Genomic DNA, 24354 nt, shown 5'->3' on the forward strand with positions numbered 1-24354 from the left:
AAATTAAAAGCGAGGTGACCATACAGCGTTGTTACAGACAGCAGTGATTTGTGTTTTGATTTGTCCTTTCACAACTGTTTGTTGTTCTTGTTCTCCAGCCTGTGCCTGTGATTCAAAGTTCACTGACGGTACCTGTGAAGATCTCACAGGCCGCTGTTACTGCAAACCAAATTATACTGGAGAGAACTGTGATTCCTGTGCCGAAGGCTATATGGATTTTCCTGCTTGCTACCGTGAGCCCTAGCATTTTTTTTGAATTGTACAGTTTTATATGATTCCTAGGGATGACCTACAACATTTTAATGTCTAATTTCTTTTCTTTCTAGCTGTCCCTACTTACCACAATGTAGACAATGGGGAACTTCTTCCAGCCGGATCCATCATCAGTAAGCAGGCTGCTCTTCTTTTAATTTAGTTTAACTAGTGCATGCCATCCACAGGGTGCTGCATTGGAGAGAATGCAAGTCATATTAAATAACTCGTAGACTGTGTAAAATAATGGTTTATGAGGATTAAAGATACACTAAATAATTCACTGGGACTGAATTCTGATGCCATTTACCTCAGAAATCTCTGGTTGTTTATTACATTTACATCACTTTGATGTTTTCTTTTTGGAAGTTGCTACGAATATGAAAAATTGATATGAGTAAAGGTTTTTGGCTTTATAAACACCCCTCATGTTAGTTTATCTGTTACTGTTTTAAAGGTAGATGGAGGTGTTTTGAAGGAAGTAGAAGTTCTACCACTTAGCAGACATGTTCAGTTCAGATAGAGGCGTGTGAACGTCAGGGCAAGAGGTGCAAGGAAGAAGTTCTGGGAGCTGGTTCCATTCTGACTTTTAGAAGAGTCTCTCTCTGGCATGGAAGTGTAAAGTTTATGAAAGCTGTGTGAGGAGAAGTATGCTCTATGGGGAGTGAAACGTGGCCATTGAAAACAGAACAGAGCTGAAATGAGCAGATGGATATGTGGAGTGTCACTGAGTGAGAGGAATATAAATACTAAGCCAGGAGAGGGTGATAGGTGTTGTGCTGAGGAGAAACAGACAAAGATGTTTTTGGGCATATGGAGCAAAAGACAAAGATTTATTGGGTGAAGAGGTGAATCAAGATGGAGGCTCCGGACCACAAAGAATAAATTAAAATGACTTTACAGAGCAACCAACCAGTTTGCTTTGGTTAAGCTAGAATATAGCCATTAAACTAGTTATGATGATGATGGTGATGTTTTAAAAGCAGAGTGAATTAGCTTTTCTTCTGATATAGTTAATAATATTAAAACAGCCGTTATATACTCTAGTAAAAGCCACTTAATATTGGCTGTATTCTCCATTTCTGCATACTATAAATGCTAGCTCAGTGTCATCTCCAAACTTTCATCATATTGCTAAAGAACTATGGAGTCAAATGTTAAAAACCTTAGAAAAGGTGTGTTTTCTTCCCACACATTATAGTACTCACTGATCCATGCTTAATGTGCTTAAGGCAGATAGGGTTGTAACTTCAAATTTTTAAGACATAAGGAGGGGGTCATGAAAGCATTTTGAAACATTATGAATGATCTTCAAACAAGTTCTTTAATTATCAAAATTCTTTGCATTCCTAACATCATTTTCAATCACATCCGGATGCCTGAATTTGCTTCTGCTGCTCCCTCATCAGATGTGTGGTTTTCCTCTAAGATTTTCTGTCTCCACTTTCAGATTGTGAATGTAACGCTGCTGGGACTGAGGGTAACTCATGTCGTCCAAACCCAACTAGCAGGACCTGCATCTGCAAGCCGAACTTCGAGGGGGTTCACTGTGATCAATGTGTCCCCAGGCATTTTGGACTGAACTGTCAACGTAAGCAGAAAAGAGTTTATCTCATAGAAGTGCATGTGATAGGAAACGATTGAACGTTTTCATATTATTATTATTAGCTGATACCACAGTTAATTTTATAGAATTTTTTGAAAGCATTTCAATTGTATGTCTTACACAGTGTGCAAAAGTATACTTATTTTCTCCCTTTCGTTATTTCCAAATATTCACTCTCCTCTTTTTTCCCCATCAACAGTGATGTTCTGTAAATGTGAATGCGTGAACAAACCTCAAACCCCACCCAGTTGCCACCCTAAAATAACCACATATGGATTATGTTAATGAATATCGTGCTCATGCAATCACAATGACATAGACCTTCATTGGGTGGCACAGCAGCCTCCCAGCTGGCACATTAAGACACTGCCACCTGCATCCGAGGGGTCCTGTGCTGTGCTTCACAACTGAGTGGGCCAAAAACATGCAGATAACTATACATCTTTCCTCTGTGCTCAGGGCTTCAGTGAAATGTGTAAGGCAGCAGCATGTGAGTGTTTATGCACTATCACCTGGCACATGACATAACTGCTGTTACAGTCTGTAGTATAGGATACTATATGAAACACAGGCAGTTCAGCCATTTACCATACCAACAAGCCTGCCGTCACCTACAGAACCATTAGAATCTTGTGTGCCAGTGCTACTTAATAAATGAATCACCCAGCCATGACATTTGTAAGTCACATCTTGTTATCACAGGTGACTTGTACATTAATGGAGTGTCACTGCTTACTGAAATATTAGTGCAGTCATTTGCCCAAATATGTTAGGAAAACCAGACACTGCTGCAAACTGCCTTTTTTGTGATGGCAGAAACATGTTATATATATATATATATATATATATATATATATATATATATATATATATATATATATATATATATATATATATATATATATATATATATATATATATATATATATATGTACGACCCACCCCATACAGAAACTGAATGTGTCTCGCCATCCGGTTAATGCCGTTGAGCGCAGCGGGCATGATGGAGTTGAAGCCGGGCTGAGATATTCCTGACCTGTTGCCCAGTCCCCTGAGAAGTGACGACAGGTAGCCTGTCAGTACAAACACGCCTTAAAAGAGAACTGAAATTGAGTTTGTACATCATATTCATCACTTTTGTGGTTTAATATGCTTTTCACTTCAATGCACTTGATAATAATAGATTGGTGATATGAGTTATTTTGCGTGTGACTCTTCATTTAGCTGGTTTGGCTGTAATTCTGTACTTTGTCCATAATTTCCTACTTTCTTTAAAATGTTACATGCGGATGGGTCAGATTTGCCATAAATATATCCAACTTCTTCTGTCAAGTTTTCTTTTATAAATTCTGACTTTTGCATGGAAAGAAAAAGATTTGAAATGTATGTATGCAAGTTTTATGGATCTGACAACTGGTTACTCTTTATTTGGATTTTATTGTTTGTGTGGTTGCTTTGCTTGTCTGGAGATTTACATTTTTGTCTTGTGTGGGAGTGTTCACTGTGACTAACTGGCATCCCATCCAGATCTGGTTTTTTTTGCCTTATTCCATGAAACCAGATAACAGTATAAGTAAGTACAGGAAATGACTGGATGACAAATGGATTAATCAGCATTTAAAATAATATTTTTTTTTAACTTATTCACTTTTTGAACTTCATTTCCTCCAGCATCCTTTCCAGATATCTATTCTGTGATAAGTAAAGTGAAATAATTGTAATCATTTGGAATCATTTGCTGTTTTCAATCTCTGTAGCCACTTAATCCATTTTTCTCTCTTACTGTCCTTTTCCTTTCTCCAGCCTGCAAATGCACAGGACCTGGAGTTTTGAATGGTGGATGCAACCCTGAGACTGGCGAGTGTTATTGCCGAAGTGGCTTTGAAGGGTATTTGTGTGACCGATGTGCGCCTCGCTACTTCCACTACCCCCTCTGCCAACGTGAGTGCTGTTGCCCTAAAACCATCATAAGTGAAACAAGAGCTTAAAAAGCAATGCTGTTTACATGTTCCCTTCTGTCTCTATGTGGTGCATTTTGAGCAACTGACAGATAAATAAATGTGACAGATAAATCTTTTGAATTAAATTGTACTTCACATAACATGAATACAATAGTATAGCAAATTAATCATAAGAATGTGGCTGGTATTTCATTTATCTTAAATATATTATAGCTTAAGCCTGTTGTGTATATCCAATGTGTGTGATCTTCAGCATATTGGTCAGATGTCTCATTGTGATAGTGAACTCCGTTCAGCTAAAATTTCAGTGGGAACTCAGAAACATTCTTAATAAACAAAAGTGTTCCAAGACGGTTGCTACTACGGAATACAGTAATCCCTCCTCAATCGCGGGGGTTGCGTTCCAGACCCCCCCGCGATAGGTGAAAATCCGCGAAGTAGAAACCATATGTTTCTATGGTTATTTTTATATATTTTAAGCCCTTATAAACTCTCCCACACTGTTTATAAATATTCCCCGTAGAGTTATACGCATAATCCCTTTGTATTCTCTTAGATATTAGGTAAGATTCATTGAAATTATGTATATAAACACACTGTTTATATACAGTAAAACCTAAATATTATTTTAAAGATATTGAGTGTCTCCGATAGCACATATGTTACAGCCATTACAATAGACATGCCACCAGCAATAAATACGTACAATACAAGAAAAATAGTATACAGTAAATGTGTGTACAGTGACACTAAACGTACGTACATGTACTAAGTACTGTAAGTAGAAAATTAATTATGGTTACTCACCAACAATGACACGATGACTTGTCCGATAACAATGAGTTTTATTTTACTGCACAACAAAGGAGAGCGTTACAGCCCTTAAAGGAGCCACTTCAGGTGATTGTGTAGCACTGCCGTTGTTCTTCTAACCGGCAGTCTTCAATCCAAATCCCTAAAGCAGATTCCATCCAGACTACTGCCTTATTACATCCACTTACAACTTGTTTTGCACCCTGGTTAAAAGGACACTGCGGCCGTAGATCTTATATTCCTTTCCTACTTTTTAAATAAAAAGAATCGTAGCCTTCAACAAATCCAAAATGTTTACCTTTTTGGCAATCATTAACATCTTCCGTTTGCACTTGGGCACGGCCCCTGAAGCAGTAGCAGATCGTTTTGGAGCCATAATGAAGGGCTTGACTATGCACAAAGAATAACACAAAAGAGCACAACTCTTTACACAGCGAAACACGTTGATGCTGAATGAGTGAGACGAGACTTCCTGGTTAACACTGCATTCAGCAGGCAGGAACTTAACTGCGTGCTCTGATTGGTTAGCTTCTCAGTCATCCGCCAATAGCGTCCCTTGTATGAAATCAACTGGGAAAACCAACTGAGGAAGCATGTACAGGAAGTAAAAAGACACATTGTCCGCAGAACCCGCGAAGCAGCGAAAAATCTGCGTTATATATTTAGTTATGCTTTCATATAAAATCCGCGATAGAGCGAAACCGCGAAAGTCAAAGCGCGATATAGCGAGGGATTACTGTATAAAGGAGCTAGACTAAAAACTCATAATGCAGTCCAATTCTTTCAGTTTATTAAAGCAACAGGACTTAAAGGTTTAGATCAAGTCACATAGTAACTGAGAACGTCAATACAGTGCAGACAGAATGTGCACAGGACCGTTGCTTTATGTAGCTCCTCTATAAGACTGTGGGTACTTTCTAAAACGGAAAAAAAAGATGGCCATCCAAGCAATAATATAGAATGTTCAATCAAGCCATTAGTTCATTTTCTCTATACACGTTTTCTTGTTCAGTAACATACAGAGCTGAAGGCTGCCTTCTTTAAACTAAAAATAAATGAAATAATCATCAATCCGTGTGATTGTGGCTTTCTTTACTAAGCTCATAATCCTGGATCCATTATGCTCAACTGGTAAATATGCTCAGTATTTACGTATTTAACAAATATCTGACATAGTTGTCTGGAAATATTGTCTAGTATACTTGGGGTTAACAGGTGGCTCTATTCAAAGAGGAATATCAAGTAAAGATGGAAGAAACAGGAAAAGGCTACCGTGAGGGAAAGGGCCTGGATGCTTATTATTATATCAGATCAAATTGACAATCCATGTATCAAATAAAAAATGCTGGGTCTCTGTTGATTACTTAGGTTTCAAGTCATCTTAGATAGGTAGTGCAGCTAGGCCTTTGAATATAAGGATGGAAAGTCAGCTCATTCTCTATCAAACCCTCATCTAACTGACCGACTTCTTATTGTCACACTGGTCAGCATCAATCAAAAAAAGAACAGTAGACTACCATCCCCTCCCAGAATACTGTAGTGTGCTGTCAAAAGGATGATCAAAGCTGGTAGGAAAGGCAGACTATCTTCAGTGTAAATGCACGTCTCCCAGCTTAGACCATTTTCATATCATACTTCCTTCCATCTTACCTTGATTTTCCAGATCAAATTAAAACCAAATAAGATGAGTATATACAGTATAACGGATGGACTGTATCAATGAAGGAAGAGGCAGACGTAGCCCATAAGTGCTCCAGCACTCTACTGCCTGATGTGATCTGCGATAACAAACTAGTGGCCAAGTCTGTGCAAACCGGCAGACTCCTGCTTCTCGGATTGGCTTGAGACCTTTCATTAAATACTGTATTTCTGTGAACCTCTATGGGTTACATAGCTTCATGCTTTGGGCACAATAGTTTGATATCTCAGTCAATAAAATGAGGGAACAAAGTCGAATTACAAGTTATCCCCTTATTTTACATGCACAGGCATATAAAGTACATTGCATTTCAACATTACAAAGTTGCTTACTGTAGTGTCTTCATACTGATTCAATCTTTACAGACACATAGCCATATAAGAAATACTCATTTGTAGGCACATCAGGTGGAAACAAAGACTGCTGTGCAACACCATCATTGTAGACCTCCTTTTTTAAATTTGCACAAGGGTTATCCATTTGATAGACCAATGTTCTTATTTTTATACCCTCATTTGGTATGTTTATTATCATTTTCATTTTTTCGACCCTTCGTCTATATGTTTTGCCTAATTTTAACTCTTGTCACCAGATGGACACACACACATATGCAGACACACACACAGATATAGATATTGTCCTTTTATTTTCTAGAAATACTTGTCTAGTTAAAGTGTTTATGACTATAAAACTCTTTTTAGAATATTGGTATAATTTAAAAATTATATGACCACCTTAGGCTCTTGAAAGGAGCCATATACTTTGTGTGTGTATATATATATATATATATATATATATATATATATATATATATATATATATATATATATATATATATATATCCATCCATTATCCAACCCGCTATATCCTAACTACATGGTCATGGGGGTCTGCTGGAGCCAATCCCATGCAACACAGGGTACAAGGCAGGAAACAAACCCCAGGCAGGGCGCCAGCCCACTGCAGTATATATATATATATATACATATATATATATAATATATATTTTTTTTGCAACAACTCTAATTTTCCTCATGCGTTATTTTCCATTGTCACCTAAGAAGCAATGAAAGAAGGAATAAATCTTTCAACTATGCATCCACCAGGCAAACAGATGTAACCAAATCTAACAGTCTTGGCATCTAAGATTTTCATTTGATTTACAACTCATTTGTATGGCACTTGATTGCTTGGCTCAATCATGGGGTATGATTTGAAAGGACTGGCAGAGCTCTGGACATTGGTGACAACTTGGCTGGCCATTACACAAAGTGCATGCTGTATGGCCTCTGTACTTAGAGTGCAGTAATGGAGAAGGCTCATTTGTGTATTGTGGTGTAGCTAAAATGTGTTAGGTAGGAGATGCCTAGCTTATTTGAATCTTTCTTTTAGTTTGTGGCTGCAGCATTGTGGGATCAATGCCTGAAGGGTGTGACCTGTCAGGACGCTGCATCTGCAAACCAGGGTTTGATGGGCCTCGATGTGAGCAGTGCAAAAGTGGATTTCATGCCTTCCCAAATTGTCAAGGTGAGCCTTTCATTCTCTTGGTTAATCTGCTTCAGGTTTGTTAAGGTCTGTAACTTAAAGAACATGTAATGAGCAGGAGTTTCATTTTAATGTTAAATATATTACATTTTAATAGATTTTGGCAGTCATTTGTATGCTCATATAATTTTGCTGTCAAGCTTATATATCTTTTAATGTTAATGTATCATTGTCAAATGTTTATATTTATTTAACTTGCTTTATTAATGTAGATTGTCACATATTCTACATTTGCATAAATAATCTCAGGGAACATTAATACCCACCAATCAATCCCTCAATTATTTTTAAATTGCAGCTTGCCAGTGTGACCCTCGTGGTTCAGCTGATATCAACTGCAGTCCATCAGGGCAGTGCCAATGTCTGCCTAACTTCGCTGGTGCAGCCTGTGACCGGTGTGCTTCTGGCTACTACGGCTACCCCAGCTGCACACGTAAGTCTGGGGTCAGGAGAATTTGTGGTCACGCATCTTTACTGCTGTCTTGTGCAGTAGTTATTAAGTGTAAATATATGAAAATGTACTACATTAGAGGATTTTGAAATTATAAAAAGTCAAGAAGATTATAAACACAGGTGGATGAAGTCATTCTCAAGTGAAAAACTGTGTACACTGTGAGGATGGTTTATATACCATTCACTTTTTTATGTAAGATTTATTTTTATCATTTTGAAGATGGTTTGTCTAATATTACAATTATATTATGAAAATATATTTTGGTATTTAGTTCACACCTAATGCTGTTTTTCTTTACTGGTCTGTAATGTGTATAGCAGGTTTAAGGGGAGTTGAAAGATGAAGCATGCAAACCAAATACTGTATCTCCTAATTCTGAAGGTTTAACAACTTGGGTTTTTGTTACTTGCATGTTGAGTTGGTGTTTGGTTGACAGGAGGCTCCCTGGAAAAATGCACTACCAAGATGTCTTAGGATGGGGACAAATCTTCCAAAAAAAAATTCCATAAGAGAAAGAGGGCAAGAATCATACAGGCAGGAGATATGAACAAATTTTCTCACTGTTGGTCGGTAGTGTTAGCTAGCGTGCCCTAAAGTCAAAAAGGTTTATTGCACTGAGAGTGCCGTGGGTAGGAAGAGAGAGTGGTAGTCTGAGGGAATTCTGTATGCTTCCACAGGTCACTAGTGGGTCACATCTTGTCATTTTTACAGGTAGGTGACTCAGAAGGTGACAAGGTGCCTCATGCTGTACTTAGAGATAAAGAGAAAGGCCACAGAGTCCTAGCAAGAGATTGTTTTAAACGTATTAGTGAGTAGTCGGTTTACCATCCATCCATCCATTTTCTAACCCGCTGAATCCGAATACAGGGTCACGGGGGTCTGCTGGAGCCAATCCCAGCCAACACAGGGCACAAGGCAGGAACCAATCCTGGGCAGGGTGCCAACCCACCGCAGGACACACACAAACACACCCACACACCATGCACACACCAGGGCCAATTCAGAATCGCCAATCCACCTAACCTGCATGTCTTTGGATAGTGGGAGGAAACCGGAGCGCCCGGAGGAAACCCACGCAGACACGGGAGAACATGCAAACTCCACGCAGGGAGGACCCGGGAAGCGAACCCGGGTCTCCTAACTGCGAGGCTAGTCGGTTTACATTACATACAAATTAAATATCTTATTTTTCATTCCTGCCAGCATGTCATTGTTCAGTTGAAGGGTCTCGGCAGAGTTCTTGTGACCAAGAGACGGGTCGTTGTATTTGCCTTCCAAATGTGGCTGGCCAGCACTGTGACATTTGTATTCAAGGAGCTTACAACTTCCCTAACTGTCAAGGTAAGAATATTGTGAATATGTCCCAAGTTCAAGAAGGTAATCTGTTTTTGGAGGGGTTGAGCGCCACACAGCTGAGGTGCACTGCATATTTGTGAAGGGTTAACAGTAATGTCAAAAAGGCATTTAGTAATATCAAAAGGCAAGTTTACAGGGAGATATTATAGTCATGGGGGACTTTAATTATCCAAATATTAACTGGGATAACCTTGTAGATGGAGGAGCACAAGAGCAGGAGTTTTAGAAGTTACCAGTGACTGTTTTTTAACACAGCATATTAAAGCACCAACATGGGGTGAAGCCTGTTTGGATTTAGTATTTTGTAATAATCAGGATAGAATTGAGGGTGTAGAGGTGATTGAACCACTAGGGTCAAGTGACCATAATGTAATACAATTCTCAGTATTTTGTAAGAGTGCAGATGCAAAGACTAAAATTGTTAAGTTGAACTTTGGTAGGGCTAATTTTGAGCAGATGCGACAAAGTCTAAGTAGGATAGACTGGGATAAGCTTTTAAATGTGGAGACAGTCAAGGAGCAGTGGAACAGGTTTAAAAATGTTTTACATGTAATGCAGGACAGATACATACCTAAATTTGGAATTAATAGGAAACTAAAAAACTCCATGGTGGATTAATAAAGATTTAAAAAAGAAGGAAAAAAAATGCTTTATAAGGCATATAAGACTAATGACTGCAAAGAGAACCGTAGCGAGTATGAGAACATGAGGGCAACCATTAAGAAGGATATCAGAGAGGCTAAAAGACAGTTGGAGAGGAATATAGCAGATAAGGCGAAAGAAGACCCCAAGAGATTCTTTCAGTATTTTAGTAGTAAAAGAACAGTTAAGGAGAAGGTCAAGTGCATCAGGAATAGTAAAGTGGAATTAAAAGATACAGACAATGAAATAGCAGATGCCCTAAACTTACATTTTTCTGAGGTGTTTACAAGTGAGCAAGTGGATAACCTCCCAGAGGTAAACAACTACTAAGGAGGTACTGAGGGATTTGGAAATTGTAGAGAGAAGTGCTGCTCAGATTAAATAAGATGAAATCAAACAAATCACCAGGCCCAGATAATATTTATCCTCGTGTTCTTAAGGAGGCTAGTGAGTACATATATAAACCCTTGACACATATTTTTAGGAAGTCACTGTGCACTGGAGAGATTCCAAAGGACTGGAAAATGGCAAATATCATCCCATTATATAAAAAGGGTGACAGGGCAGATCCAAGCAACTATAGGCCAGTAAGCTTAACATGCATCACAGGAAAATTAATGGAAGGAATTATTAAGGATAAGATTGAGCAACACATGGCAAGGACAGGAGTTATTCTGAACAGTCAGCATGGGTTCAGAAGAGGGAGGTCGTGTTTTACTAACATGTTGGAATTCTATGAGGAGGCAACAAAAGGATACGATCAAAGTGGAGCTTATGATATTATTTATCTGGACTTTCAGAAAGCATTTGATAAGGTGCCACATGAGAGGTTGGGCATCAAGTTAAAAGAAGTGGGAGTTCAGGGTGATGTTTTTAGATGGGTGCAGAATTGGCTCAGACACAGGAAGCAGAGGGTGATGGTGCGAGGAACCTCATCAGAACTGGCCGATGTTAAGAGTGGTGTTCCACAGGGGTCAGTGCTAGGGCCGCTGCTATTTTTAATATATATAAATGATTTAGATAGGAATATAAGTAACAAGCTGGTTAAGTTTGCAGATGATACCAAGATAGGTGGATTAGCAGATAATTTGGAATCCGTTATATCATTACAGAAGGACTTGGATAGCATACAGGCTTGGGCAGATTTGTGGCAGATGAAATTTAATGTCAGTAAATGTAAAGTATTACACATAGGAAGTAAAAATATTAGGTTTGAATACACAATGGGCGGTCGGAAAATCGAGAGTACACCTTATGAGAAGGATTTAGGAGTCATAGTGGACTCTAAGCTATCAACTTCCCAACAGTGTTCAGAAGCCATTAAGAAGGCTAACAGAATGTTAGGTTATATAGCACGATCTGTGGAGTACAAGTCCAAGGAGGTTATGCTCAACCTTTATAATGCACTGGTGAGGCCTCATCTTGAGTACTGTGTGCAGTTTTGGTCTCCAGGCTACAAAAAGGACATAGCAGTGCTAGAAAAAGTCCAGAGAAGAGCGACTAGGCTGATTCCAGGACTACAGGGGTTGAATTATGAGGAAAGATTAAAAGAGCTGAGCCTTTACAGTTTAAGCAAAAAGAAGATTAAGAGGTGATATGATTGAAGTGTTTAAAATTATGAAGGGAATTAGTACAGTGGATCGAGACTTGTATTTTAAAATGAGTTCATCAAGAACACGGGGACACAGTTGGAAACTTGTTAAGGGTAAATTTCACACAAGCATTAGGAAATTTTTCTTTACACAAAGAATGATAGACACTTGGAATAAGCTACCAAGTAGTGTGGTAGACAGTAAGACTTTAGGGACTTTCAAAGCTCGATTTGATGTTTTCTTGAAAGAATTAAGTGGATAGGACTGGCGAGCTTTGTTGGGCTGAATGGCCTGTTCTCGTCTAGAGTGTTCTAATGTTCTAATGATCCTTTTTGCCTTATTGGGACATTCTGTTTGAGCTGACATAGTCAATATTCATGTCTGATTCTTTCACTCTCCGGTACTTTTCTTTTGGCTGATACTACAGCTGTGCAGAGAATATTGTTTCAAGACAATGAGTGAAATTTGGAATACTGGTTTGCACCACTTTTCTGCAGTTGAACTAGCATTTTGGGCTAAACAGGAAGATAATAATTTGTCTAAACCAGGGGTGGGCAAAATCATTCCTGGAGGGCCGCAGTGGCTGCGGGTTTTTGTTCCAACCCAATTGCTTAATAAGAAACACTTATTGCTCAAGTGACACTTCTGCTTCATTTTTTTGTCTTGCTCATTAAGATTTTGAGCCATTATTGCTTATTACAGTCTTAAGCAGCTGTATTCTCATTTTTAATTGCTCCTTATTAGCAATAAGATGCAAATGACAAAAGAAACCAGCAGTTCTCCATTTAGCTTTTTTCCCATATACACTTTTGTCGATTTATTGTGCACTGTTTGGTTGATATCAACTTTTGTGAAAATTCAGTTGTAGAGGACGGTAATCGGCCATAAACTACAACAAAACTCACCCTTACGTTTTAGTTCGACTCTCTTTGCTGGAAGGAGTTACATAGCTTTGTTGATTTAATCTTGATTCCCTAAGTGTGCATGAGTAGTGAAGATCAAACAACCTCTGAAATGGCACCAATATCTGGCGAAAGACCAAAGCGAATGTGCAAAGCAAAATACTCCATGGACATTTTACGTAATTTTATTGAATAGGACTCTGACTTGTTTGATGAAAGTGATCTGGTGATGGATATCAAAAACGAAAGTGAGGTACCAGCACCATCTGGTCGGTCCCTAGCTGATTGTGGTGGTGAACACTTTCATGTAAGTGATGCGCCAAAGCAACATTTGCCTGGGAGGACCTCCAGTTATGATGACAAGAGGTACAAACCAGAGTGCATCACACTGCAACCGCTACCGCCACCCACCTGCTGTGCGAAGACAGCCAGGCAGCTGGCCCTCTGTGCATTCCTACTGACCATTGAGGTGCCCCCATGCAACCACTGCCGGCAAAGATGACGAACATACACCAACAGCAGCCACAGCACATAGCAACAGACATTTTATGTTGACATATATGTGAAACAATTGCTTTGTGTGCTTTTCAGAAAACTGAGGGCTGAATATTTTTTCCAAAAAACTCAAAGAGTTAATTAAATACTTGGAAGGAAAGTGAAGAGAAAAAAAGTGAAGAACTGAGAATTACTCATCCATTTTAGACTTCAGATCATTTGGTCGATATCCTTATAAAGGTTAAAGCACTAACAAGCCATGAAATTAAATTATTGGCAACAATTGTTTCCTAATTAAGCAATTGGGTTGGAACAAAAACGCTCTGCAGGACTGACTTTGCCCACCCCTGGTCTAGCCTTGGCAACCTAAAGCAAGAACACCAGCAACATTTGAACATAACATTCACCATTCCATGTCTGCCCCATCCCCTGATAACAAAAATATGCACAACATTGTGTGTAAATTACAACAACTGAACAGATCAGACAATAGTGATGACTTGAGCACAACTGGTGTCACTTGGATAAAACACAGAGAACCGTCATGGAGGATGTTGTAAGTTGTAGCAGTGTTATAATGTTTACAGAATGCAGTGACATTTTTACTCACTTGCGTGTTTGCCCAGCATGCAGCACGTCACCATCCCTCAGATCCATGATTAACACGAGTATGTTAAAATGCAGCTTTTCATTTGTTGAATGCTTTTGTCAACAGGTTGAGGTCTTACTTGGAGCTGATAAATATACTGAATCATCAAAAAGACAGTGGCGCCATTGCTAACATCAGTCATTCTGATTGCTATCTGGTAGTAAAATTCTTTTTTCAAATGTGCTCAGCAGAATACTTACTGCTCCATTGGTCCCGAACTGGAGTAAGCTGTATAAACCACATGAATTCCATTTGCTGAAATGTATCACAATTTTTGCTTTGAAACGTGGTGCTTGCTGGGAGCATATTGCAACCTTTAAGAATTAAAAGATAATGTTTTTTTAACCACTGTTACTGGGATCGACTTTGGCCTCAGCAACCCTACAATGAATTATACACATCAGGTAATTGTTGGTTTTAACCACCAGCTTAGAAATTAATACAATAAGCGACACAATTCAGCAATATAAACAATGATAATTGTATAAACCCAGACTGGAAAAAAACATAATTGTTAAATTTTAAAACATCTTAAAATATAGAGGCTTCATTTCTTTGCTACTGTCCTCCCTGAATATTCAGATGTGAATCTTTCATAGTTCCATTTCACTAGAATCAAAAACCATGCATGGAACTGGAGCTGAAGTAGATTGTTGCTCTGTGCACCCACATTAATAAAATATGTAAGGTGGAACAAGCAAACCAAGTAAACTATCAAAAATAATGCTTGCCTCACTTGACTTGCCATAAATACAATCATTTCCTAACCCATTTTTCCAGTTCAGAGTTTTGGTGAGGTGCACTGCTCACAATGTAGAAACCAGCCATAGAAGGAGCACAAGTTGTCATTTGGGGTCAGCTAAGCTGCACTACTTTGGAGATATGGGAGAAAAACTGGAATGCCCAAAGGAAAACCCACAGGCACAGGGAGAAGACACATCATAGGACCCACTCAGCCATACAGAGCCCCTTTAGGGTGCCCAGTTAAATGAACCTACATGTCTTTGAGAAACTGGTGGAAAATTGAGGAGCCCAGAGAAAAATAAAAAAAACAGATGTAGGGAAACATGGAAACTCCAGCAGACAGTGTCTAGGTCTGCGATGTGAAACCTCAGGCCTATAGGTGTGAGACAGTAGCAGCAACGATAATAACATTCCCCTATCAAGTCTGAATATTTTTATTTCATAGCCATCTACAGTTTCTAAGAAACAGTACTATCATAACCCAGTTTTACACATTTCTTTTATTGAAGATGGTACAAAGTGACAGATCAGGATTTTTAAGGCTCATCATGTGGTGAAGAGTACTAATGAAAAAATTATGTAATAGATTAACATCCTCTGCACCATAATCCTCTTTTCTTTATGCAGGCCAACTCTGTACCCTTCTGCACCCTGACCCCTGAACCTCGTTGCTGACATTTTAATCAGTATTAGTTTGTGAAGTGCCTTATTCAAAGTTCATTGTAAAACAGTTGCAGGGTGCTTGAACCACCATGTTAATGAACAAAGTCCATCAATTAGATGTGTTTGGCCAGATTGGTAATGGAAGTGCCTGCTCATGTTTGTGTAGATGCTTAATCTTTATTTCCATTTTATGTTACAGTTGGATCCTGCAACCCTGCTGGTTCAATACAAAACGAGATTGCTCCCTCAATTGTAAGTAATATTCTCTTTTTGTTGATGTGTTTTTGTATGAAATTTGAATTTCCTGCATTTCCTGAAGGCTAACAACAGGTTGCAGATAGACTGAACAAAATGGTTTTGTCTAAGTGTCAGTACATTGTATAAAGTAAAATAGATGACAACTGCATATATTCAATTAATCTATCAATATGTGATGCTGTAGTGGTAAGAAGAATAGGCTAAAGAAATGACAGGTTAAGTGTTAAGCAATTTTCTCACTTTCTCCTAAATTACTCCTAGGTTTGCTGACAGTTCATGCAGGCAAGTTAGTCAAAAATAAACACCATTCTTTATTTATTGCTTTGTTTTCTGAAGAAAAGATAGGAAAGCATTTAGTCATTAAGTGAATATGATGTGTTACGCAGAAATTCTTTAGCTGACTTCTTCTCTTTAAAGTGAAGGCTTGAAATCCATGGCTGGCTGTCAAACAGAATGGCGGCAGGAGCAGTCACATCTGCATCCCTGCTGTTCACACAGACAGTTCTTGAAGGGGAAATAATTACTGGCAGTACTCTTTTTATGGTGATACAGTAACATTCGATTAAAGGGTCCACAGTGATGCATCAACACTTGATTGTAGGGGTGGACGGTGTCCCCAGTGTCAGTACTCTGTGTTGAAATTGGATGACACTTTTGTCTATGTGGGTGTCACCTAAGCCCAATGGTATTTTTTTTATCTTTTGTAATGTAAATATGTAAGTGCTATCATAATATTAGAAGAGCCAATAGCAATCATAAAATCACATTCATCTATATTTTGCGTGTTACTGCATTCAACATTAGGAAAAATGATTTGCCTATAGCTGCAACAGGATTTTAGAATGTCAATATCACCTCTGCTGAAATAATCCACACCTAACTTCAGACTGAAAGGGCAGAATAACTTCAAACGTCATCTGCGGTCACTTACTCACCTGTAAATTATACTCCACAGATGTCTTCACTGTAACTGCAACACAGACAGTTTCTGGTAGGGAGGTGCAGAAAACGGCTTCCTTAATGTATTTAAGCCCTGAGAGCCCTGTGACAGACTGCTACCCTGTCTACTACTGTAGGTTGCTTTCTGCCCTTATAAAACTCCAGCCACCACGACTTGTGCTGGATTGAGCAGCTTTCAATAATGGATATCATTCTGCACTGGATTGTTCCACTTGTGAGGAAGCTTTTTATCACATCAACATCTTGGCATGTCTCTTGTACTGTGTTTGGATCAGTTATATTTTTAAAGTGGAGGTTCTTTAATATATAGTATCTGTTACTGTATCATTTTAAGCATCTGAATCTACCCAAGTCTGTACGGACCTATGATGTCACAGAAGTATTTTTGTTAATTATATGATTTTGTTATTTTTTCAGGGGTCCTGTGACTGCCGTCCTTATGTTGAAGGCGCAGCCTGTGACAGATGTAAACCTCTTTACTGGAACCTGACACCTGACAATCCGTATGGGTGCACCAGTAAGTCCGGTTTTCGAGCAGTCGCTGCTTTATACTCCCCAAGTAGACTTCTGCTTCTCTTTGTAAGCACAGTGGCTGTATGGAGGTCTGATTTCAAGACACAGATTATGCTCCTGTTTCTTGACTTACGGCAAAGTGATACCCATAGGTTTCAGGTTTTTATCTGATTTTCCGCAAATTCATCTTTCATGCTTTTCTGCCAGTGTTAAAGCCACCATTGTACGGTTTATTCCCTCTGTGTTCATGTGTTATATTTGCCCCTAAGCTGATTCACATAAATTCTGGTAGGTTGCCTTACTTCTGGAAGGCTTCAGTGGCTTCTAATTGAGGCCAACCCCTACTGCTAACTGAACTTCACTTTTACCTGGGTGGGCTTTGTTCTGCTCTGTGCCTGAAGTCTCTGTAACACAACAGTGCAAGTTTCTTTTGTTGAAGCTCAGAATTAAGCTTGATGCTGTGCACATAATTTATTTAACTTGGCTTTATTTAGTCCTGTGTGTGTTTTTAAAATTCATATTTATGTTATAATGCTATACATTTGTAAATTACTCACCAAAAATGACAGGCAGAAGTAAAATAATATAAAACTGAAATATTTTGTTTTTTTAATTGATAAGTTGCCTAATATGAGTGGCTTGTTGTTTTTCGTGCATCTGATTGCCCCACTGTGACTCGCCACAATCGGTCATTCTTTTGAATTCTATGCTCTTCCACTTTTTGTGCATGTTTTATATGTTTTTCATAGCTGATGTCCCTGTATGCACTCTTTATCATTAACCCTACATCTGCATATGGAGAAAAAACAATTCGCAATTATACGAGAGGGTAAGGTACAGGCAGACACCATCTTGTAATCTTTTGTTAGTCTCCCTTTGTCCTGTCAGTGACCCTTAGGAAATATTCAACTCTTTAAAGTCTGCAAAATATTTACAAAATTGTTTCCATGAAACCGAGAAGTAATAATTTCTTTTATTTTCTGCTCTTTCTAATACTTACAGTATATACAGGCGCCGGTCATAAAATTAGAATATCATGACAAAGTTGATTTATTTCAGTAATTCCATTCAAAAAGTGAAACTTGTATATTAGATTCAGTCATTACACACAGACTAATGTATGTCAAATGTTTATTTCTTTTAATTTTGATGATTATAACTGACAACTAATGAAAGTCCCAAATTCAGTATCTCGGAAAATTAGAGTATAAATTAAGACCAATGCAAAAAAAGGATTTTTAGAAATGTTGGCCAACTGAAAGGTATGAACATGAAAATTATGAGCATGTACAGCACTCAATATTTAGTTGGGGCTCCTTTGGCCTGGATTACTGCAGCAATACCACGTGGCATGGAGTCGATCACTGTGGCACTGCTCAGGTGTTATGAGAGCCCATGTTGCTCTGATAGTGGCCTTCAGCTCTTCTGAATTGTTGGGTCTGGCGTATTGCATCTTCCTCTTCACAATACCTCATAGATTTTCTATGGGGTTAAGGTCAGGCGAGTTTGCTGGCCAATCAAGAACAGGGATACTATGGTCCTTAAACCAGGTACTGTGTGCAGGTGCCAGGTCCTGTTGGAAAATGAAATCTGCATCTCCATAAAGTTCGTCAGCAGCAGGAAGCATGAAGTGCTCTAAAACTTCCTGGTAGACGGCTGCGTTGACCTTGGACCTCAGAAAACACAATGGACCAACACCAGCAGATGACCTGGCACCCTAAACCATCACTGACTGTGGAAACTTTACACTGGACCTCAAGCAACGTGGATTCTGTGCCTCTTCTCTCTTTCTCCAGACTCTGGGACCTTGATTTCCAAAGGAAATGCAAAATTTACTTTCATCAGAGAATATAACTTTGGACCACTCAGCAGCAGTCCAGTCGAGACGGTTCTGACGCTGTCTTTTGTTCAAGAGTGGCTTGACACAAGGAATGCGACAGCTGAAACCCATGTCTTGCATACGTCTGTGCGTGGTGGTTCTTGAAGCACTGACTCCAGCTGCAGTCCACTCTTTGTGAATCTCCCCCACAGTTTTGAATGGGTTTTGTTTCACAATCTCCTCTCCTATTGCTTGTACACTTTTTTCTACCACATCTTGTCCTTCCCTTCGCCTCTCTATTAATGTGCTTGGACACAGAGCTCTGTGAACAGCCAGCCTCTTTAGCAATGACCTTTTGTGTCTTGCCCTCCTTGTGCAGGGTGTCAATGGTCGCCTTTTGAACAACTGTCAAGTCAGCAGTCTTCCCCATGATTGTGTAGCCTACAGAACTAGACTGAGAGACCATTTAAAGGCTTTTGCAGGTGTTTTGAGTTAATTGGCTGATTAGAGTGTGGCACCAGGTGTCTTCAATATTGAACCTTTTCACAATATTCTAATTTTCCCGAGATACTGAATTTGGGACTTTCATTAGTTGTCAGTTATAATCATCAAAAGTAAAAGAAATAAACATTTGAAATACATCAGTATGTGTGTAATGAATGAATATAATATACAAATTTCACTTTTTGAATGGAATTACTGAAATAAATCAAGTTTGTCATGATTTTCTAATTTTATAACCGGCACCTGTATAATAATGTATTTCTTTATTGTCAGTGTTACCGCTTTGTATCTCTCCTCTTAATTCAAATGGATGTTTTTCTTTTTTTTCTTCATAGTTCAACACTTTCTGCTTGAGGTAATAAATACCCAGGCAGGAATGAACATAAACAAAGAAAATTATAAATGTTGATACTAAACTGGTGCCAAATGTTACTATTTGTGTGCTCTTTCTAAAAGAGTAGTTATAATAATATAATTAGATAAAAAGAAAAAATTTGAGGAAAAAATAATGCCTTCATTTAATGAAACAATAAGGTGAGCAGTTTTCCTGTATTTCGTGGAACCCATGTCCACACAAATTGCTGGAAAATTATCAGCTTTCCAGCTTTTCATATTCAAATGTCTTAGATGTTTCACTTTTATAGAAATAGAAAAGTGATGTATCTAACTCTTGAGATGACCAAGCAGCAATATGGACTGCCCACAGCATTTCTGAATGTTGAGTTTCAATAACAGGTGGCATGGTTGTGTGGTGGAGCCTCACTCATGTGAGTTTTTCCATTGGATGTTGTGGCTTTCCTCCCACATCACAAAAATGTGTGTGTTAGGTGAATTGGTGACCCTAAATTATCGACATATGAGGAAGTTTGTGTGTTTTAGTGATTGGTACTCCCTCCAAGGTTTGTTTCCTACCGTGTGTCTTAGTTGCTGGCACAGGCTCAGGCTCCTTGTTACCCTGAACCGAACAAAGTACAGTGAGTTATAGAATGAATGAACAAACATTTTCATAACATGAGAGCAAAACAAGAAAGCTCAGACAGAGACATGAATATGACATGCTGCCTCTGCTGACATAGTCTCTAATGTCAGCTTCCTGGAGGTGTGAGCCACCATTAAATAAATATGAACAAATTACACCATGCAGATACCTTTGTATGTCTAAATGTAAAGTACTGTCTTTATTTTTTCTTTGCAGATTGTCACTGCAGCACTGATGGCACCATAAGTGGAGTTGCAGAATGTTCTCAAGTAAGTGGTTGTTTGCTTGAACATTTTGTTTTTAAAGGAAAGGGACAAAGTAGCACTTGCATGAGCTGCGCGCAGATGTTGTAAACATGACAAAAAATAACTTGTTTTCATTCTTAAGAGTAAATAAGTAAGCCATGGGGTCACAGGTACGACAGTGATGTACAAACCTGTGAGTTTCACTTGTTAATAACACTGCCATGTTTTGCAGGGAAATGGGCAGTGCTTTTGTAAGCCTAACGTCTGCAGCCGGTCCTGCTCCATGTGTAAAGAGGGCTACTACAATCTGCAGAGCACTAACTACTTTGGGTGCCAGGGTTAGTACAACTTTCATTCTTTGGTTACAGAGGAATGCTATGACTGACAAATGTCATAATGATTGGCAAGTTTAGTTGTTTTACTAAATTCCACTATTGGCATTTTGGTAGTATGTGGAATGGTCCAGAGGTAATACACCAGGTCTTTCTTTTTTAGATTTTTAAAAAATGTCTTCAAGGGTGGACACTCACATTGCAATTACTCAACTGTCATATTCTCAAAAAACACAGCAGTCAGAGTCCAAAGCTTTATTGCTAGAGTGTTGTCATTAAGTTGTGTCTGTCTGACGATCATGTTATTCAGTATGGAGTGGAGGCTCTGAGGCTAGGAATCTGTACTGGCAATCGGAAGGTTGCTGGTTTGAATCCCGTAAATGCCAAAAGGAACTCTGCTCTGTTGGGCCCTTGAGCAAGGCCCTTAACCTGCAATTGCTGAGCACTTTGAGTAGTGAGAAAAACGCTATATGAATGCAAAGAATTATTATTATTATTACCCATCCCAGTCAATTAGCTGGACAACTGGGTAAAACAGTCCTAGTCATTCTAGTTCTGTGCCTTTATTTTTGTCCCGCAATAAGCTCAGTAGGTTTGTAAAAAATGATGGTAAGCATAGAGAGTTGGCTTTAACATTATGTTGGGTACATGTAGCGTCGATTTATCTGCCCTTTATAACTTATGACACCGTAGAAATGGCTGCCGATATAGAATGCTCGTGATGAGACATTCACAGATTAGTGATCTTTTTGATCCATTGCTGCATGTCGTTCTGTGTTTGTCTTTTGAAATCCATGTCCCTTTATATAGCTTCAGATTTTTGTCACGGTCTCAGTCATCTTTTTTGTTGGCAGTGCCTTCAAATTTGCTGAGAGTGGGAACTTCTACTTACAAAGAAGAATTTTATTTTTGGAGATGATACATTTCAGTAATTTCTCTTCCTTAGTGTTGACAGGGTGGTGTAGTGATTAAGGCTTTGGACTTTTGCCCTGAGGTTGTGCGTTCATATCACACTATTGACACTTTGCGTCCATGAGTAAGTTACTTCCCCTGCCTCTGCTCCAACTGAAAAAAGAAATGTAAAATAATGGATAAAGGCATCAGTAAAATAATAAGTATTAGCAAAGTGTCCCTTTCAAGCCATGGTTGTCCACAGCCTGCATTACTTCCTTGAATCTGAGACAGCGATAGTCCTGAATTCAAATTGGGCGAGGGCGAATGGAGGGCACAACACAACAAGGGCTGGTGCAAAAAAGAGCCTTCAGTATATACTCGCGGATGTCCTCCTGCGGATAAGTCGGGACTTGATTTTACTGTATAATTTCTGGTGTTTTATAATGTCGGTCATATAAGTCAAACGTGGAAAACTCACGCTGTTGATCCAAGAGATTATGATATGCTAACACCCACCTGAGTGAATAACCATGGAGCACGCTGCCTTTTTTTTTCTATGTATTGTGCATAAGTGACCACACAGTAATGCCCAAACTATTCCGAAGCAACGTTTGCACTGATTTGTGTTTTTTGTATCTCACACCCTCATACACCTTTATCATAAGAGCGTCCCTTTTCTACAATGGAGCATTCGATCAGAAAAAAATATGAATCTGGTTTTAAATTAAACGTCATTGAAGTAGTGAAAGAAATTGGTAATTGCGCTGCTACAACTAAATTCGATGCGTCTGAGAAACTGGTGCAAGATTGGATGAGGCAAGAAGCTCTAAGTGTCGCATTTTTGAACGGGCGTATAAGTCAGGGTCTGATTTTATGATCGATTTTTTGGGTTTCAAGACCCGACTTATACATGAGTATATACGGTAGTACTTTTATTAACAATAAATAAGGCAGTGTCCAAATAAATCTTTAAAAATTAGGTACAAAGTTATTTTTTGAATAAATAAGTAATCCACAACAAAAACAAACTAATCCATGAAAATCAAGGGTAAGAATCTTTGTACTCCTCTTCTCAGTGCTGCTCTCTTTCACTGTCTCCCACGTCCGGGTTATACTCCGCAAAGGCGAGATACCCGTGACAGCAGCTCCAATCGAGTCCCATCTTAACCACCTGTCCGTTGATGTCCGCTGGGATGCACAATCACTCCTTCTCCCTGCTATTCAGCAGGAGTGATCCAGTCCACCCCAGGTGTGACTCTTACCACTCTCCTCCGAGGGGTTTCCCCATATTGGTTCACTGGCCTCACACCACACTAGCCTCCACCCAATTCTTTTTTGATTCTTTCTTGATTTCTTTCATTTTTTTCTCTCCTTTCATTTCCTCATTTCCTTTCTTTTTTCTGTCTCCTCTCATTAATCTCACTTCCTCAATTAATTTCTTTTTTTTTTTCAGTTTTCTTTATACTCTGTGGACACAGATGACTTAATTACAACCCGCAGAGTGTCAATGAGGAACCTAGTCAAACTAATACCACATTCATGTGCAAACACAATTGGCCCAGTTTCCCCATTAAACACTCAGGGGCCGCATACTTAAACACATCCATGAAGCCTGAGCTGCACTATCTTTATTTAAAACTCATACACTGCCGTGGACCCTTTACTGTGCTTTACCACATTCGCAATCATTAGCTGTAATATGTTCGTTCCCAGCCCTAGATTCAATTCTTGCACCGTCTGTTTAATCTTTACCCTGTAACAGCAAAGGTAGTTTTCACAAAATGGATAGATGGTTTGGTGGAATGTGGGATGTTCTCCTATGAAGTCGCCTCTTACAGGTCATCCTCATAGTTTTAAATATTTGTGTGTCTCCCTCTAACTTTGTCTTTTTTAGCAGTAGCAGTTTAAGGTTGATGACTTCTGTCTCAGATTGCCTCTCTACTTTGAGAGGTGTATGCACTGGGTTTGAGCACCCAGTGAGAAGCAATGCTACGCTAATGCTCATTTGTCATTTAAACCTTAAGCCTGAAGTCAATCTGTTTCCTTGGCACTCACCTTTGATGAATTCTTTTGAATCTTCCTCATGGATTTTGGACCATCACAGCTAATGTACATCTTTTCTTTCAGGATGCTCTTGTGATATTGGGGGCTCCATAGGTCTGACGTGCGATGAGCGTTCTGGAAGGTGTCAGTGCAGACAGAATGTAGAGGGGCGAAGATGCAACCAGTAAGTGTCAGTGTTCACAAACCCAAATGCAGTTGTTTCTTTATTTTTCACCTTTGTGCCTTGAAATATTCTTCTTCCTGGGCATGTCTGTAGGTGACCATGCCTACAGGAGTGTGTACAGTGTGCTTCTTCCAATCAAGAACTGTTGTGTTTGGTTTCCTTCTGTGTGGCTTCCAACCCTTTCATGTCAAGCTGAGGAAAAATAAATCAAACCTGCTTACACTCCTGCCTTTCGTAATACTTAATCCCA

At 39.0% G+C, this 24354-nt stretch overlaps 1 protein-coding gene across 2 annotated transcripts in view; it reads left to right on the top strand.

Annotated features, from left to right (window-relative positions):
• Positions 1-24354, top strand: part of lama5 (laminin, alpha 5) — a 262210-nt gene that overhangs the window by 115706 nt on the left and 122150 nt on the right. For both annotated transcript variants that reach the window (XM_039735916.1, XM_039735917.1), the window contains exons 10-21: positions 99-233; positions 327-386; positions 1703-1843; positions 3662-3799; positions 7724-7858; positions 8175-8309; positions 9534-9671; positions 15573-15625; positions 17009-17108; positions 20623-20675; positions 20884-20989; positions 24005-24104. In XM_039735916.1, the coding sequence (XP_039591850.1) occupies positions 99-233; positions 327-386; positions 1703-1843; positions 3662-3799; positions 7724-7858; positions 8175-8309; positions 9534-9671; positions 15573-15625; positions 17009-17108; positions 20623-20675; positions 20884-20989; positions 24005-24104 (1294 nt within the window). The remainder of the gene's footprint in view (positions 1-98; positions 234-326; positions 387-1702; positions 1844-3661; positions 3800-7723; positions 7859-8174; positions 8310-9533; positions 9672-15572; positions 15626-17008; positions 17109-20622; positions 20676-20883; positions 20990-24004; positions 24105-24354) is intronic.

This window comes from Polypterus senegalus, chromosome 14 (genome assembly GCF_016835505.1).
Source record: "Polypterus senegalus isolate Bchr_013 chromosome 14, ASM1683550v1, whole genome shotgun sequence".
Taxonomy (NCBI): domain Eukaryota; kingdom Metazoa; phylum Chordata; class Cladistia; order Polypteriformes; family Polypteridae; genus Polypterus; species Polypterus senegalus.